The sequence below is a fragment of the Rhinoraja longicauda genome, chromosome 12, assembly GCF_053455715.1.
Source record: "Rhinoraja longicauda isolate Sanriku21f chromosome 12, sRhiLon1.1, whole genome shotgun sequence".
In the NCBI taxonomy this organism is placed as follows: Eukaryota; Metazoa; Chordata; class Chondrichthyes; order Rajiformes; family Arhynchobatidae; genus Rhinoraja; species Rhinoraja longicauda.
In genome coordinates this window covers 44608635-44626989 of record NC_135964.1, presented here as the reverse complement: position 1 = coordinate 44626989, position 18355 = coordinate 44608635, and the positions used below count along the sequence as shown (strand labels likewise).

The window sequence follows — 18355 nt, the reverse complement described above, 5'->3', positions numbered from 1 at the left end:
CCATTCAATATGATCATGGCTGATCATCCAACTCAGTATCCCGTACCTGCCTTCTCTCCATACCCCCTGCTCCCTTTAGCCACAAGGGCCACATCTAACTCCCTCTTATATATAGCCAATGAACTGGCCTCAACTACCTTCTGTGGCAGAGAATTCCACAGATTCACCACTCTCTGTGTGAAAAAAAACTTTCTCATCTCGGTCAACTTATACCTATGTCCTCTGGTTCTCGATTCCCCTACTGTGGGCAAGAGACTCTGTGCGTTTATTCCTCTCATGATTTTGTACACCTCTATAAGATCACCCCTCATCCTCCTGCACTCCAAGGAATAAAGTACCAGCCTGCTCAACCTTTCCCTATAGCTCGGCCCCCGAGACCAGATATTTAAGCATTGTTTGGTATCACTGAGTGCGTCTGTAAGATCAGCATACAGTACAATCTAGTGTGGACGCACTGATGCAGTATAGAAATGGAATGACTGTGCAGGAAAAGACAGGCCCAATTTCAGGTCAGTTGCACCAGCATAGGTCAAGCCTAAGATACTCTACACACTGAATTGTGCATTTAGACAGTGACACTAAGAGAGGAAACTGGAGAGCAAGTCATCTATATCCAACTTTAACTTGCCAGCCTGCCTGAAGCCAGTTTTAGGTTGGCAGTCGCCCAAGAACGGGACATATGCCTGCAGTCTTGGCTGGGAAAGCAGAGCAATTAAAGACCAGTTTTCCACAGGGTAGGGGGGTGGTAACTGCAGGGAGCTACCCCGGTTGTCACCATGTGCCTGGTCGAGAGCCAACTCCAAGCAACAGCTCACACTTACGTAGCGTCTATTATGTAAGGAGATGCCAGGAGGTGCTTCACAGCGATGCTCTCAAACAAAGGTCGACACCGAGGAAACATTGCAGCTGCCGAATAAAAGCTACTTGCAGGGAGGCGTGGAGGAGAGGAAGAAAGAGGCAGCAACTCTACTGCTGCACCAGCATGCCGCCCTAGGTGTAGGATAGTGTTAATGTGCAGGGATTGCTGGTCGGCATGGACTCGGTGGGCTGAAGGGCCTGTTTCTGCGCTGTATCTCTAAACTTAACCAAACTAAACTAAAACCCCTTTTACTCATTGCTTCCCTTTGCTCATAGTTTACATTCTGCACCCAGTAGATCAGAAGACCACAAGTGATAGGAGTAGAATTAGGCCATATGGCCCCTCAAGTCCACTCCGCCATTCAATCATGGCTGATCTATCTCTCTCTCCTAACCCCATTCTCCCACCTTCTCCCTATAACCCGACACCTGTACTAATCCAGAATCTATCTATCTCTGCCTTAAAAATATCCTCTGACTTGGCCTCAGCAGCCTCATGTGGCAATGAATTCCACAGATTCACCACCTTCTAACTAAAGAAATTCCTCCTCATCTCCTTCCTAAAAGAAAGTCCTTTAATCCCGAGGCTCTGACCTCTCGTCCTAGACTCTCCCACCAGTGGAAACATCCTCTCCGCGACCACTCTATCCAAGCCTTTGACTATTCTGTACGTTTCATTGAGGCCCTCCCCCCCCCACCCCTCATTCTTTGAAACTCCAGCGAATGTAGGCCCAGTGCCGTCAAACGCTCATTATATGTTAGTGGTGAGCTCAAGCATTTTGTCGCGCGTCTCTTTTCTCTTCCCCCCCCCCCCCCCCTGCCTCTGCCTAGGCAGCCAGGAGCTCAGCAGTGGTGCCTGCCAAAACTGTGACTGAGCGGCTTGAAACAAGAGAGAAAAAAAACAAGAGTGACTTCCAACACAATTTATTCGTGGCGGTGTCTCTGACTGCCGCTGCTTGTCGGAGTAATGACACATGATGGGTGATTAAAGTGCAGCCGTTTAAATCAAAGGAGACTGATTGTTTGAAGGGGAGTCCAACAGCATTCACACTTGTTTGCAGCTTGTAGCGCGGGGGGGGGGGGGGGGGGGGGGGCTCACGTTGGGAGCAAAATGGAGAGCTTCGAATAGAGTGGGAAGGAAGGGCAGATGCCGGTTTAATACCGAAGATCGACACAAAAAGCTGGAGTGACTACGCGGGACAGGCAGCATCCCTGGAGAAAAGGAATGGGCGACGTTTGGGGTCGGGACCCTTCTTCAGACTGAGAGTCAGGGGAAAGGGAAACGAGAGGTATAGACGGTGATACAGAGAGATATAGAACAAGTGAATAAAAGACGACCAATAAGTAACGATGATCAAGGAAACTGTCAGGGTGAGGGTTAGAAGTTAGGAGGAATTGATGAGAATCCAGGAAGGACAGAATTGGAATAATGTAGGATTAGTTTAATGGGTGGTGCAGCGCAGCATAAGAACAGGCCCTTCGGCCCACAATGTCTGTGCTGAACATGATGCATGTCTCACGGCAAGGGAAGGGAATAGTGTCGATGGGGCATTTTGGTCGGCATGGGTAAGTTGGGCCGAAGGGCCTGTTTCCGCGCTGTACAACTATCACTCTGAGATACCCCACGTTTCCCCATTTCACTGTTAACGGTTTACACAGTGTTATAATGTGAGAATTAGAACAGGAATGATATCGGAAAGAAAAGAATGGGAAATACTTCAGAGCCAGTACTCCAGAGTAAGTTGTAAAACATGATCTTATTGATCCCTCTTTTTGTTATTTCAAAAAAAGATATAAACTGTAGCAGGAAGGTTTAAACACACACGTCTTAGAACATAAGGTAAATAGAATAGCTGGAGACTAAGCAGAATATTAAAGAACTTTCAGGCCGTGAAAATAAGAAAGTAAACATTTACGGGGAGATGCTGGTTTACGCTGAAGATAGACACAAAATGCTGGAGTAACTCAGCAGGATGGGCAGCATCTCTGGATGGAAGGAATGGGTGACGTTTAGGGTCGAGACCCTTCAACAGACCACCGCAGATGCTGGAGTAACTCAGCGGGACGGGCAGGCAGCATCTCTGGGTGGAAGGAATGGTTGACCTTTCGGGTCGAGACCCTTCATCAGACTAGAGATCTATGGGACAAAGAGGAGATGGCAGCCATGTTCTTACTGGATCGTTGGGGAGTTCTCATGTCAAGGCATACCTTTGCTCCTCTTTCATATGTTCTCTCTCTCTGTGGGCATCCTGTTTTATGCAGAACAATTGATGAGCTTATTTGCTCTGCTCGCTGCAATAACCAAAATGGTGGTCAATGCACCACAGCATCAACAGTGGCAGGGGGAGTCAAGAGCGGGTGTTTTTCATTGAAGAGTAGCATTGGACATTACCAATGCCACCAAAAACAAAAAGATGCAACCCATCAGGTCAGGCAGCATCTCTGCAGAACCTGGAAAGGCGACGTTTTGGTCTGAAAAAGGGTCTCAACTCAAAATGTCACCTGTCAATGTTCTCAAGAGATACTGCCTGTAGGGAAGGGGAGATAGGAGAATGCCAGAACAACATCCTTGGTCATCTACTGCTAGCCCTGGTTTGTTCTGGCCTTTTCCTAACTCCAGTTCCCCACTCCTCCCCCCCCCACCTCTACTTTCAGTCTGAAGAAGGGTTCCGACCCAAAACGTCACCCACACCCTTTTCCCTCCAGAGATGCTGCCTGCCCCGCTGAGTTACTCCAGCGCTCTGTGCCTATCTTCAATGCTAATTCAGCATTCGCTTGTGCAGATCAGCAGAGCTTACCATTCCCCGCCCCCGTCCTTCCATCTAGCTGAGTAAATCTTGGTTTCACAGTAAACATTGATTTAGCATTTCTGATCAAAGCCACGGGGACTCAGCATGAAGGAGCATCTCTCACTCGGAAAGCAAAGTGTGCTGCAACTGCTCCGAGCCTGCAGGGCCTTTCATTAGTTTCCAATAGAAGCCATCTCACAGGGGAGGCCCCTGTTCTGCTTTGATAAGCAATGCTTCCCTTCATCATGTTATACGCAGGCAAAGCCTCTAATAGCAGTGGTGCATTGCTGGTAAAAGACTCCTTCAACCATTAGTCAAATGCCATGGAATTAATTTGTCTGCTGTGCACCGTCTCTTTTTAATATTGTTGCACGTTCAGTGTTTCTTTAGATGGTGGTGGGGGGAGGGGGGGTGGGGGGGGGGGGAGAAATCACTGGATAAACGTTTATGCACTGCGCTCTAAAGGTGTCGTGGCCATTTCAATAGACAATAGACAATAGGTGCAGGAGGAGGCCATTCGGCCCTTCGAGCCAGCACCGCCATTCAATGTAATCATGGCTGATCATTCTCAATCAGTACCTCGTTCCAGTGGAGGCCAGTTCGTTGGATGCTTTCAAGAGAGAGCTGGATAGAGCTCTTAAGGATAGCGGAGTGAGGGGGTATGGGGAGAAGGCAGGAACGGGGTACTGATTGAGAGTGATCAGCCATGATCGCATTGAATGGCGGTGCTGGCTCGAAGGGCTGAATGGCCTACTCCTGCACCTATTGTCTATAGTCTATTGTCTATTGTCTATTCTCCCCATACCCCCTGACTCCGCTATCCTTAAGAGCTCTATCTAGCTCTCTCTTGAATGCATTCAGAGAATTGGCCTCCACTGCCTTCTGAGGCAGAGAATTCAACAGATTCACAACTCTCTGACTGAAAGAGTTCTACCTCATCTCAGTTCTAAATGGCCTATCCCTTATTCTTAAACTGTGGCCCCTTGTTCTGGACTCCCCCAACATTGGGAACATGTTTCCTGCCTCTAACGTGTCCAACCCCTTGATAATCTTATACGTTTCGATAAGATCTCCTCTCATCCTTCTAAATTCCAGTGTCTACAAGCCTAGTCGCTCCAGTCTTTCAACATGTGACAGTCCCGCCATTCCGGGAATTAACCTAGTAAACCTACGCTGCACGCCCTCAATAGAAACGCAAATGTTGAACATCACACGGTACATGACAGGAACAGGCCCTTTGGCCCACAAAGTCTGTCGGACGTGACACCAAGATAAACTAATCTTGGCCTACTCCTGCACCTATTGTCTATTGTCTATTGTCTATTGTCTATCTCTTCTGCCCGCACATGATCCACATCCATCAAAACCAGTGGATTTAATATTAATGAGGATGTTCCGAGGATATGTTACAAGGATAGACGCTAGTTTTGGAGTAACTCAGCAGGTCACAGAAACAAAGAAAATAGGTGCAGGAGTGGGCCATTCAGCCCTTTGAGCCATTCAATATGATCATGGCTGATCATCTAATATCAGTACCCTGTTCCTGCTTTTCCCCCATATCCCTTGATTCCATCAGCCCTAAGAGCTATATCTACCTCTCTCTTGAATACATCCAGTGAATTGGCCTCCACTGCCTTCTGTGGCAGAGAAATCCACAGGTTCACAACTGGCTGGGTGAAAAGGTTTTTCCTCATCTCAGTCCTAAATGGCCTTCCCCTTACCCTTAAACTGTGACCCCTGGTTCTGGACTCCCCCAACATCGGGAGCATTTTTCCTGCATCTAGCCTGTCCAATCCCTTCAGAATCTTATATGTTTCTATCAGATCCCCTCTCATCCTTTTAAATTCCAGTGAATACAAGCCCATTCTTTCATCATATGTCAGCATGCATATTTGGAGAAAAAGGACGGGTGGTGTTTCGGGTTGGGACCTTTCTTCGGACTGAAAGTAGGCGTGGGAGGGAGGGGGGGGGGGGGGGGAGGGAGTGGGGTGGGGAAGGTGAAGAGCTGGAGGCTCGAAAAGACCAGGAACAGATCGGGTAAATGCACAGCGTCTTTTAACCACATCAGGGGAAACAAGAACCAGAGGACATGGGTATATGGTGAGGGGGGGGGGGAGAGATTTAATAGGAACTAGACCAAGTGGACCCGTTGGGCCCAAACCTTTCCTGCATTGATGCAGCACCTTGTCCTCTCCCCTCTCTCCACAACCCCCCCCTCCCCTCTCCCTTCTCCCCCAATCCCCCCTCCCTCCCTCCCTCCTTCCCTCCTTTTAAACTTTAAAATGGGAATAACATTAAAAATATAACGCCGATTTCAATAAAACTACTTGCATTATCACTAAAGTGACAATGGTGGGTAAGGTGGGCCTAAAATTGTCGTGCTATCATGTATCATTTTGGCTGAAGTTCAGTCACAAACAAGATACCAAACGAGAGTTTTAGTGTACAGATTAGATGTAGAGGTTTAGTAACACCACACCTGGAATGTTGTGTATTGTTTTGATCTTGTTACCCAAGGAGGGCAAACACATAAAAAATGGACACAAAATGCTGGAGTAACTCAGCGGGTCAGGCAGTGTCCCCAGAGAACATGGGTAGGCAATGTTTCAGGTTTTAACCCTTCATCAGACTATCTTCAGTAAACACTTGTTTGGGCAGGTGGATGAGGATGTGGGGTGGCATGGAGGAAAGTGTCCATTGCTTCCTCTGTACCACTGTACTATTGGGGTGGCACGGTGGCACAGTGGCACATTTGCTGCCTTACAGCGCTTACAGCGCCAGAAACCCGGGTTCGATCCCGACCACGCGAGCTTGTACGCTCTCCCCATGACCTGCGTGGGTTTTCTCCAAGATCTTTGGTTCCCTCCCACACTCCAAAGACGTACAGGTTTGGTGGTGAATTGGCTTGGTATAAATGTAAAAATTGGCCCTAGCGTGTGTCAGATAGCGTTAATGTGAGGGGATCGCTGGTCGGTGCGGACTCGGTGGGCCGAAGGGCTTGTTTCCACACTGTATCTCTAAACCTAAACTAAACTAAACTAGTCTGGAGTGTTAACAGAAATTTATCTCCTCACATATCTGGAATTACCATGAGCCCGCAACCTTCAGGTAGCAACTCAATCAGAGTCAACTATTGAGATTCATTGCTTTGATTTGTTTGCTGTCAAGTTTGTCCCAGGAGAAATTGTGTAGAATGGGCCGATAGTCATTGGGGTCGGGAGAATGAGATGTGGTATAATTGAAATGTGTAACGTTATGAGAATATTGACAGACTAGTTGCTTGGAGGCTCTTCCTCCGATGAGAGAATAAACTCGGGTATTGATTCAAGTTTAGTTTTGTTTAGTTTAGTTCAGAAATACAGCGCTGAAACAGGCCCTTCGGCCCACCGAGTCCGCACCGACCAGCGATCCCCGCACACTAACGCTGTCCTACACACACGTGGGACAATTTACTTTTTATATCAAGTCAATTAATAATTGGGGTGGCACGTTGGGGCAGGGGTAGAGTTGCTGCCTTACAGCGCTGGAGACTCGGGTTCGATCCTGACTACAGGTGCTGTCTGTACGGAGTTTGTACGTTCTACCCATGACCTGCGTGGGTTTTCTCCGAGATCTTCTGTTTTCTCCCACACCTCAAAGACGTACAGGTTTGTATGTTATGTAAGAAGGAGCCGCAGAAGCTGGTTTAAACAGAAGATAGAAAACTGGAGTAACTCAGCGGGACAGGCAGCATCTCTGGAGAGAAGGAATGGGTGACATTTCGGGGCGAGACCCTTCTTAGGGATAAGGGAAACGAGAGATATAGACAATGGATGAAGGCATTGTACCTGCAGAGTTACTCCAGTTCTTTGTGTCTATCCAGGTTTGTAGGTTTAGTGTAGTTTAGAGATACAGTGCGGGAACAGGACCTTCGGCCCACCGAGTCCGTACCGACCAGCGATCCCCGTGTATTAACGCTATCCTGCACACACTAGGGGCAATTTACATTTATACCAAACCAATTACCTACAAACCTGGGTCTCTGGTTCTGTAAGGCAGCATCTCTACCACTGTGCCACCATGCTGCCCTTAAGGTAGCACCGACACAGCTATGACCCTATTGAATAGTGTAAGGCTAGAAGGCCATGGCTTATTCATGCATCTAATGCGAATGTATTTAATTACTGACAACTTAGCTTTAGCCTCTGAGTTTGAGATGGATAGAGACATAATTCATGTTCTAGGTGCAGAATGAGGCCATTTGGCCCATCAAGTCTACTCCGCCATTCAATCATGGCCGATCTATCATTCCCTCTCAACCCCATTCTCCTGCCTGCTCCCCATAACCCCTAACACCTTTACTAATCAAGCATCAAGACATATGGCTCACAATCAAACAGTAATATCCTCCAAATAGGATGCGTTTCGATAGGAAATAGAGTATCTTTCAAGATGAATCCGAATAGAAACAAATAAAACCAATCACTTCTACAGATGTAGATTTAGATTTAGAGACACAGCGCGGAGACAGGCCCTTCGGCCCACCGAGTCCGCGCCGCCCAGCGATCCCCGCACACTAACACTATCCTACACACACTAGGAACAATTTTTACATTTACCCAGTCAATTAACCTACAAACCTGTACGTCTTTGGAGTGTGGGAGGAAACCTAAGATCTCGGAGAAAACCCACGTAGGTCACGGGGAGAACATACAAACTCCGTACAGACGCCGCCCGTAGTCAGGATCGAACCTGAGTCTCCGGCGCTGCATTCGCTGTAAGGCAGCAACTCTACCGCTGTGCCACCGTGCCGCCCGCTATGGTTCTATGTACCATAGAAAGCCTATTGTTGGGTTGCTTGGTTTGGCAACAGCCCTGCCCGAGACCGCAAGAAGATGCAGAGATAGACACAAAATGCTAGAGTAACGCTGCGAGACAGGCAGCATCTCTGGAGAGAAGGAATGGGTGACGTTTCGGGTCGAGGCCCTTACCCATACCCATTCCTTCTCTCCGGAGATGCTGCCTGTCCCGCTGAGTTACTCCAGCATTTTGTGTCTTTGGTTTAAACCAGTATCTGCCGTTCCTACCGACACAGAAAATGCAGAGAGTTGGAGATGTAGTCCAGTCCATCGCACAGACCAACCACACTTCCCACAATTGATTCCATCTACACTTCACGCTGCCTCGGAAAATCAGTCAACATAATCAAAGACTTGTCCCGCCCTGGACATTGCTTCAACTCCCCGCTCCCGGCTGGCAGAAGGTACAGAAGCTTGAAAGCGCGTACTACCAGACTCAGGAACGGCTTTAGATTTAGATTTTAGATTTAGAGATAGAGCGCAGAAACAGGCCCTTCGGCCCACCGGGTCCGCGCCGCCCAGCGATCCCCTCACATTAACACAATCCTACACCCACTAGGGACAATTTATTATTTTTTTTACATTTGCCCAGCCAATTAACCTACAAACCTGTACGTCTTTGGAGTGTGGGAGGAAACCGAAGATCTCGGAGAAAACCCACGCAGGTCACGGGGAGAACGTACAAACTCCGTACAGTACAGCACCCGTAGTCAGGATCGAACCTGAGTCTCCGGCGCTGCATTCGCTGTAAGGCAGCAACTCTACCGCTGCGCCACCGTGCCGCCCTTAGAGGGGCTTCTTCCCCTCTGTCATCAGGCCTCAGAACGGTCCTTCCATCGGCTATGGTACCGTGCGATTTACCCCCTGAAGACATTGGACTTTGTCTATAGAACTGATGCACTGCAATGCCGAGAACCAAAAATTCTGCACTCTGTATCTTCTCTTCCGCCCTATCTGTTGTACTTGAGTTTGAACTCATTGTATCTACCTGTAAAGATGATGATATATCTGATCTGTTCGGATAACGTGCAAAAGAAACCTTTTCACTGTACCCCGGTATGGATGACAATAATAAACCTAAACCATCACTGGCACTTACAGTAGTGTAGTTACTGAGCTGACTTGTAAAGGGAATTCATCAGTCATTTTACACCGAAGATAACTGTCCCTATTCCAAAGATAGACACAAAATGCTAGAGTAACTCAGCGGGGAAGGCAGCATCTCTGGATAGAAATAATGGTTACTATCTAACTATGACTCTGCTGGTGTATGCAGCCAACTTTTATATACTAAAATTGCCAACTGTTTCAGTTACAGAAGATAATTTCTGGGGCGGCACGGTGGCGCAGTGGTAGAGTTCCTGCCTTACAGCGCCATAGACCCGGGTTCGATCTTGACTATGGGCGCTGTCTGCACGGAGTTTGTACGTTTTCCCTCTGACCACGTGGGTTTTCTACGGGTGCTCCGGTTTCCTCCCACATTCCAAAGACGTACAGGTTTGCCAGTTAATTGGCTTCGGTAAAGATCGTAAATTGTCCCTGGTGTGTGGGATAGTGCTAGTGTGCGGGGATCGCAGGCCGGCGCGGACACGGTGGGCCGAAGGGCCTGTTTCCACGATGTATCTCAAAACTAAATGAGAAAGAAGGGATATAATCTTCAGCACAATGTTTGTGGGTACTGAGCGATCTGCAAAGTGCACAAGACACAGATGTGAATGAGTCACCTGCACATTATTTTGTGTGCAGACTGCATTGAATACGCTAATCAGTAAATGTGCATTTTCTAAAAAAGCCTGTGGTTTAGAATTCAATTCCACAAATGGGGTTGAATCATTGTGAATTCAATCCCCCAGCCTGCGGGCTAAGCCAGAGATTCTAAGTCCGCACAACAAAGGCAGTAAGTGGGACATGCCTAGGCATCCTAAATAGACTTGGAACTTCAAAGCTTTTGTCAGAGGCAATATCACTGTCACGGTCCGAGGCAATTTTACATTGCTTCTGATTTCAGGCCTTCAGCTCAGGGGGTGTGAGAGATCTGTGAGCATACTGATCACCGCTCTCCCTGTGCAACCTGATCGCAGGTACACATGAGATGGACACAGAGCACTGGAGTAACCCAGCAGGTCAGGCAGCATCTCTGGAGAACATGGACAGGTGACGTGACTCAGCAGGTCAGGCAGCATCTCTGGAGAACATGGACAGGTGACGTGACTCAGCAGGTCAGGCAGCATCTCTGGAGAACATGGACAGGTGATGTGACCCAGCAGGTCAGGCAGCATCTCTGGAGAACATGGACAGGTGATGTGACTCAGCAGGTCAGGCAGCATCTCTGGATAGAAGAAGTGGGTGATGTTTCGGGTCAAAACCCTTGACATCACCCATTCCGTCTATCCAGAGATGCTGCCTGATCCGCTGAGTTACCCCAGCATTTTGAGTCCATCTTCGGTGTAAACCAGAATCTGCAGTTTCTTCCTACACATGGATAGGTGACGTTTCAGGTCAAAAACCTACTCCGGACCGCAGGTACAATGCCTTCACCTCTTCAGTCATGTTCATTTGAACTCCTACTGGGACATTTTGCTCCTTTAAACACCAACTGAGTATTTCAGAGGCACAGCAAGCCCGTCTTCAAAATACGCAAAACTTGCTCATGTTTAGGGCCAACCTCCGATACCACCAAGTCACACGCACGCACACAAACATACACACGCATGCACACGCGCGCACACACATTCATGCACGCACACGCAGACACACAAGCACGCACGTGCATTTATGCACAAAACGCACATGCGCGCACACACACGCACACATGCACAGATACATGCGCGCACACATACGAACACACACACGCAAGCTTCCATTTAACAAATACAACAGTGCCAAGGCCAAATTATAATGGACTACATTGCACTGTCTCTGCCCCACGTCTTATGGTCTCTACCCTCATCATCCCCACAGCTGAAATAAAGGTGTGTTGCTGCATAGCTCCTCAGCTTGAGGTGCAGCAACTAACATTGATCACAGTTGAATCACACTGTGTCAAGACCACAGGCTGTGGAGACCACAGACATGGCACATGGATTTCCCCATGGTCTCCTGATAGTTTGTGGTTTCATAGGTCTTTTCACTTTGCATGCATTTCTAATCAACAGAGGCATCCCTTCTTGTGACAATGTTTCCAGTGAGATCCGGTACATGTGACAATCAATGTTTACGGGGAGAAGGCAGGAGAATGGGGTTCAGAGGGAAAGGTAAATCAGCCATGGATGAATGGCGGAGTAGACTCAATGGAGCCAAATGGCCTCAAAAGTTGATCCTACGACTTATGAACTCATGAACACTGTTGACTGTTGGGCCTCTGCTGTTGACCGTTGCTGCTGTTCCCCCAATATCATGTCATCCTTTGACCATCACCACCATAGGCATTAAAGCGGTGCTTACTTTTGACGGTGAGATACATGGACTTGCTGACGTCGGCTCCCACATCGTTGCTGACCTGGCAGAGGTAGTAGCCGCAGTCTTCCTCCAGCACGTGCTTTATAAGGAGAGACCCATTCACCTGTAACTGGATCCGTCCATTCAATGTGATTGGCTGGAACTGTGGAACGCCCGCACCTGCAACAGAGAGACAAGGAAACGTCTAGAAACTAGGCTTGTACTCGCTGGAATTTAGAAGACTGAGGGGGGATCTTATAGAAACATATAAAATTCTTAAGAGGTTGGAGAGGCTAGATGCAGGAAGATTGTTCCCGATGTTGGGGAAGTCCAGAACCAATGGTCACAGCTTAAGGATAAGGGGGAAGTCTTTTAGGACCGAGATGAGAAAACATTTCTTCACACAGAGAGTGGTGAGTCTGTGGAATTATCTACCACAGAAGGTAGTTGAGGCCAGTTCATTGGCTATATTTAAGAGGGAGTTAGATGCGGCCCTTGTGGCTAAAGGGATCAGGGGGTATGGAGAGAAGGCAGGTACAGGTTACTGAGCTGGATGATCAGCCATGATCATATTGAATGGCGGTGCAGGCTCGAAGGGCCGAATGGCCTACTCCTGCACCTATTTTCTATGTTTCTATGTTTCTATGTGTGATTGGCCTGAGCTTGCTCTTGTCTAGAAATGACTTCAAGACCTTCTTACAGTCTCCTGGGAAAACAGTGCGAACGTGAGGGCTGCTTAGGTCCCTGTGCGGTGGTAAGGGAGGACTCCTTTAGCCCGAGGGTGGTGAATCTGCGGAATTTGTTGCCACAGACTGCTGCGGAGGCCAAGTCAAGGGGCGTTTTTATGGTGGAGGAAGGAACTGCAGATGCTGGTTTAAACCGAAGATGGACACAAAAAGATGGAGTAACTCAGCGGAACGGGCAGCATCCCCGGAGAAAAAGGATGGGTGACGTTTCAGGGTTGAGACCCTTCTTCAGACTAGGTGGAAATAGTTAGATTCTTGATTCGCACGGGTGTCAGGGGTTATGGGGAGAAGGCAGGAGAATGGGGTTCGAATGGGAGAGACAGATCAGCCATGATTGAATGGCGGTGTTGACTTGATGGGCCGAATGGCGTCATTCTGCTCCTGGAACTTATGAGCATGAGGTAGAGGGGCAGTTATTACAACACCTCATGCAGTCGCAAGGGAAAGTGCCAGGGGATATGGGATGCAGGTGGGAGAGATGAGCAGACCATGGAGTCTCGAGAATGTAACAGATGTGGGGGGGGGGTGTGGGGGTAGATGGGGAGGGCAGAGGGGAAGGTGTGAGTGGCGGTGCGATCATGTTGGAGCTGGTGGAAGTGGTGTGTTGGATGTGAAGCCTGGTGCATTGAAAGGGGAGGACCAGGGGAACTTCATTGCACTTCCGTCTGGGGAGAGGGAGAGGGGGAGGGGTGAGAGCAGAGATGTGTGAATTGAAGGAGATGTTTGCAAGAGCTCCGTCAACAATGGCGGAGAAGAAACCACGCACCAGGAAGAAGGAGGACATTTCAGAAGCCCCCCAGACCAGAGAGGCTCATCCTGAGAGCAGATGCGCCAGAGAAATTGGGAAGGTAGACACAAGAGGCTGGAGTAACTCAGCGGGACGGGCAGCATCTCTGGAGAGAAGGAATGGGTGACGCTTCGGGTCGAGACCCTTCCTCAGACCTGAGTTACTCCAGCATTTTGTGTCTACCTTCGATGTAAACCAGCATCTGCAGTTCTTTCCGACACAGAGAAATTGGGAGAATGGGGATGGTATCCTTACGGGAAACAGGGTGGGAGGAGGTAACGGTGAGGAATCTGGGGGAGTTGTTGACTTTACTGAAGACGTTGGTGGCAAGTCCTGAGATGGAGAGCGAGAGATCCAGAAACAGAAGGTATGTCAGAGATGGTCCAGATGGATTGAAGGCAAGGCGGAAGTTGGTAGAAAAGGTGTTAAAGTGACGGATTCTACATGAGCGCAGGGCGCAACAGCAATAATGCGGTTGTTGAGGATCGTGGTGGTGTGGGGGGGGGGGGGGGGGGGAGGAAGGCTGCTGGAATAAGCTTGGAGCAGACGAGAGTGAGACTAATGAAGGACGTATCGGGACAATGACAAATTATTGAACTGAAACATCACTCAGTTTACCGTTCTCCTGCCTAACCAGCTGGGTATTCCTGGGTTTCTGCGCAAAACCAATCTATCTCAGTCGCACGAGAAATAAACACAGTTGACTTCCATTAAAATAGTTTGAGCTGAGAATGAATGCAAGTCGAAAATAATGTTTTGTATTTTGTATTTTCTTCCAACATTGATTTACGCCTTTCAGCCCATCGAGTTTATGCCGACTCTCCGAGAACCTCATTAATCTTGTTCCCCTTCTTATTCTCTTCTGGTATCTTCCCTCCTACTTGCCCAATCAACCCCCCCCCCCCCCCCCCACCCCCCCACCACTCTTTTACCACCAAAGAAACTAGATGAGCAAGATCCACTCCGTCGAAATCGCCTATACTGAAGCATAGTGCGCAAAGGAGCATAGCGTCCGCCATTTTAGTAAGCAAAACCCGCCGTTCGCTCTGCCTCTCATAGTATATTCAGTGTTTTGGGGGAACAGTATGTGTGATGATACCATAAAAATGCAGAGTATATCTCATCTATCAATTCACAGATTTTTGTTATTTAAAAAAAAAAATGTTTCTGCAGGTTTCTGCCTACTAAAATGGCGCCATGACATACTACGGTTTTTAGGGTCGAGTGGTCTATCTTGCTCTGCTCTATTATTTTTGCTTACTACCCACCCAGAACAGAGGCCTAGTAATCAATCAGCCAGGACACCTCTAGGATGTGGGAGGCACCCAGGGTAAAAACACTCAGTCACAGGGAGAAAATGTAAACTCTACACTGACAACAACAGAGGTCAGAATCAAAGCCAAGTCACTGGAGTTGTGAGGTAGAAGCACTATTTGCAGCACAACTGTGCTCGCCTCCCTTGCAGTTCATAGTTTAGTTAAGTTAAGTTAAGTTTAATTTAGTTTAGTTTAGTTTCATTTTGTTTAATGATACAGCATGGAAACAGGCTCTTGGGCCCACCGAGTCCGCCGTGACCAACAACCACCTGCACACAAGTTCTATCCTACACACGGGGGACAATTTCTAGTATACACTGGAATTTAGAAGGATGAGAGGAGATCTTATCGAAACGTATAAGATTATTAAGGGGCTGGACACGTTAGAGGCAGGAAACATGTTCCCAATGTTGGGGGAGTCCAGAACACAAGGGGCCACAGTTTAAGAATAAGGGGTAGGCCATTTAGAACTGAGATGAGGAAAAACTTTTTCAGTCAGAGAGTTGTGAATCTGTGGAATTCTCTGCCTCAGAAGGCAGTGGAGGCCAGTTCTCTGAATGCATTCAAGAGAGAGCTAGATAGAGTTCTTAAGGATAGCGTGGTCAGGGGGTATGGGGAGAAGGCAGGAACGGGGTACTGATTGAGAATGATCAGCCATGATCACATTGAATGGCGGTGCTGGCTCGAAGGGCCGAATGGCCTCCTCCTGCGTCTATTGTCTATTGTCTAATTTACAGAAGTCAATTAACCTACAATCCTGCACACCTTTGGGATGTGGGAGGAAACCAGAGGACCCGGAGAAAACCCACGCGGTCACTGGGTGGAACGTGCAAACTCCGTACAGACAGCACCCGCAGTCAGGATCGATCACGGGTCTCTGGCGCTGTAAGGCAGCAACTCGACCGCTGCACCAGTATTAATTGTACTACATCTGTATTCATTGTGCTACATCTGTATTCATTGTACGCTCCAACCCTGAACTTCAACTCTTTACATTTTGCTGCTAAACATTACAGTATAGGTTAGCGTTTCCACATGGGCATGTAGAGCAGTGCAATCAGCTGCACTCCGCTGTGGCGCCGAGATTGAAGTGTTACCTTTGGAATATTTCCACACGATGGTCGGAACTGGATATCCCTCTGCAGAACAGTTCAAGGTGACGGATTTCCCGTAAATACCATCCTGGTCACTGGGCTGCACCACAAATCGAGGCGGTACTGAAAGAAATAAGCTTAAAATCAAACGGAAGTCCCATAGAATATGAATTCCAACCTTGGCAAGTTTGTTGTGATAAAATTAAGACGTGTCACATAGCTTCATGGAGGGAAAGCATGGCTGACAAACTTACTATAGGTATTGGAACGAGCTGCCAGAGGAGGTGGTTGAGGCTGGGACTATCCCAACGTTTAAGAAACAGGTACATGGATAGGACAGGTTTGGAGGGATGTGGACCAAGCGCGGGGCAGGTGGGACTAGTGTAGCTGGGACATGTTGGCCGGCATGGGCAAGCTGGGCCGAAGGGCCTGTTTCCACACTGTATCACTCTGTGATTCTATCTATGACTCCATCAGCCTCGGTTGAAGGAGGTCTGAAGAAGGGTTCTGATCCAAATAATTGTCTGTAAATTTGCCTCCACAGATGCTGCCTGACCAAGCTGCAAACAAACAAGTTTGGAAATCACCAAAGATGTGGGAATAAAGCTTTGCACACAACTCGTGAAGTTCTTCAGCAGATAAAAAAGCTTGGTCGAAAGGAACTGCAGATGCTGGTTTACCACCGAATATATAGACACAAAATTTTGGAGTAAATCAGCGGGTCAGGGGGCAACACTGGGGAAAAGGAATATAGGAGAAATGTTCCCAATGTTGGGGGAGTCCAGAACCAGGGGCCACAGTCTTGGAATAAAGGGGAGGCCATTTAAAACTGAGGTGAGAAGGAACTTTTTCACCCAGAGAGTTGTGAATTTGTGGAATTCTCTGCCACAGAGGGCAGTGGAGGCCAAATCATTGGATGGATTTAAAAGAGAGTTAGATAGAGCTCTCGGGGCTAGTGGAATCAAGGGATATGGGGAGAAGGCAGGCACGGGTTATTGATTGGGGACGATCAACCATGATCACAATGAATGGCGGTGCTGGCCGAATGGCCTCCTCCTGCACCTATTTTCTATGTTTCTATGAGACGTTTCAGGTCGAGATCTTTCTTCAGGCCCTTGGGTTCCTGTCTCGAAGGACAGTCACGTTGGCACAGACCTGACTGACATCAGCTTCTCATTATGACTGACGCTACAATGAAGAAGACTCTTGACCCGAAATGTTACCGATCAATGTTCTCCAGAGACGCTGACTGACCTGCTGAGTACTTCCGCACTTTGCGTCCTTTTGTGTATTAACCAGCATTTGCAGTTCTTTTTTTCTCCTACAATAGCTTGGCTGTGTTCACTTCCTTGACATTATCATGGAGTTGATTTATGCACTTGACAATGTTAAGCATTCCCTTTCATGAGTCTGTCCACATAATCAGGATCGAACCCGGGTCTCTGGCACTGTAAGGCAGCAACTCTACCGCTGCGCCACCATGCCGCCTTTAAATCTTAGGTTAGAGATACAGCGTAGGAACAGGCCCTTTGGCCCACAGAGTCCGGTTCGACCAGTGATCCCTATACACCAAAACTATCCCTACACTAGGGACAATTTACAATTTTACCAAAGCCAATTAGCCTACAAACCTGTATGTTTTTGGAATGTGGGAGAAAACCGGAGCTCCCGGAGAAAACCCACAAAGGTCAGGGGAAGAACGTACAAACTCTGTACAGACAGCACCCGTAGTCAGGATCGAACCTGGGTCTCTGGCGCTATAAGGCAGCAACTCTACCGCTGCGCCACCTTGCTGCCTTTAAATCAGTGTGAGCTGACTAATTCACTGAAAATAAACATGCAGGTACAGCAAGCAGTGTCACTGAAAGTAAACATGCAGGTACAGCAAGCAGTGTCACTGAAAGTAAACATGCAGGTACAGCAAGCAGTGTCACTGAAAGTAAACATGCAGGTACAGCAGGCAGTGAAGAAAGCTAATGGCATGTTGGCCTTCATAACGAGAGGATTTGAGTACAGGAGTAAAGAGGTCCTTCTGCAGTTGTACAGGGCCTTGGTAAGACCACATCTGGAGTATTGTGTGCAGTTTTGGTCTCCTAATTTGAGGAAGGACATCCTTGCTATTGAGGCAGTGAAGCGTAAGTTCATGAGGTTAATCCGCGGGATGGCGGGACTGTCATATGAGGAAAGCGTAGAAAGACTGGGCTTGTATTCACTGGAATTTAGAAGGATGAAAGGGGATCTTATAGAATCGTATAAAATTATAAAAGGACTGGACGAGCTAGATGCAGGAAAAATGTTCCCAATGTTGGGGGAGTCCAGAACCAGGGACCACAGTCTAAGAATAAAGGGGGAGACCATTTAAAACTGAGATGAGAAAAAACTTTTTCACCCAGAGAGTTGGGAAATTGTGGAATTCTCTGCCACAGAAGGCAGTAGAGGCCAATTCTCTGGATGAATATAAGAGTTACATAGAGCTCTAGGGGCTAGCG

At 48.0% G+C, this 18355-nt stretch overlaps 1 protein-coding gene across 1 annotated transcript in view; it reads right to left on the bottom strand.

The window, feature by feature from the left end:
* LOC144598975 (cell adhesion molecule DSCAM) overlaps window positions 1-18355 on the bottom strand; it is a 565733-nt gene that overhangs the window by 179476 nt on the left and 367902 nt on the right. The window contains exons 10-11 of the mRNA XM_078409651.1: window positions 15870-15989; window positions 11930-12103 (exon numbers count right to left, since the gene is read on the bottom strand). Of these exons, the coding sequence (XP_078265777.1) occupies window positions 11930-12103; window positions 15870-15989 (294 nt within the window). The remainder of the gene's footprint in view (window positions 1-11929; window positions 12104-15869; window positions 15990-18355) is intronic.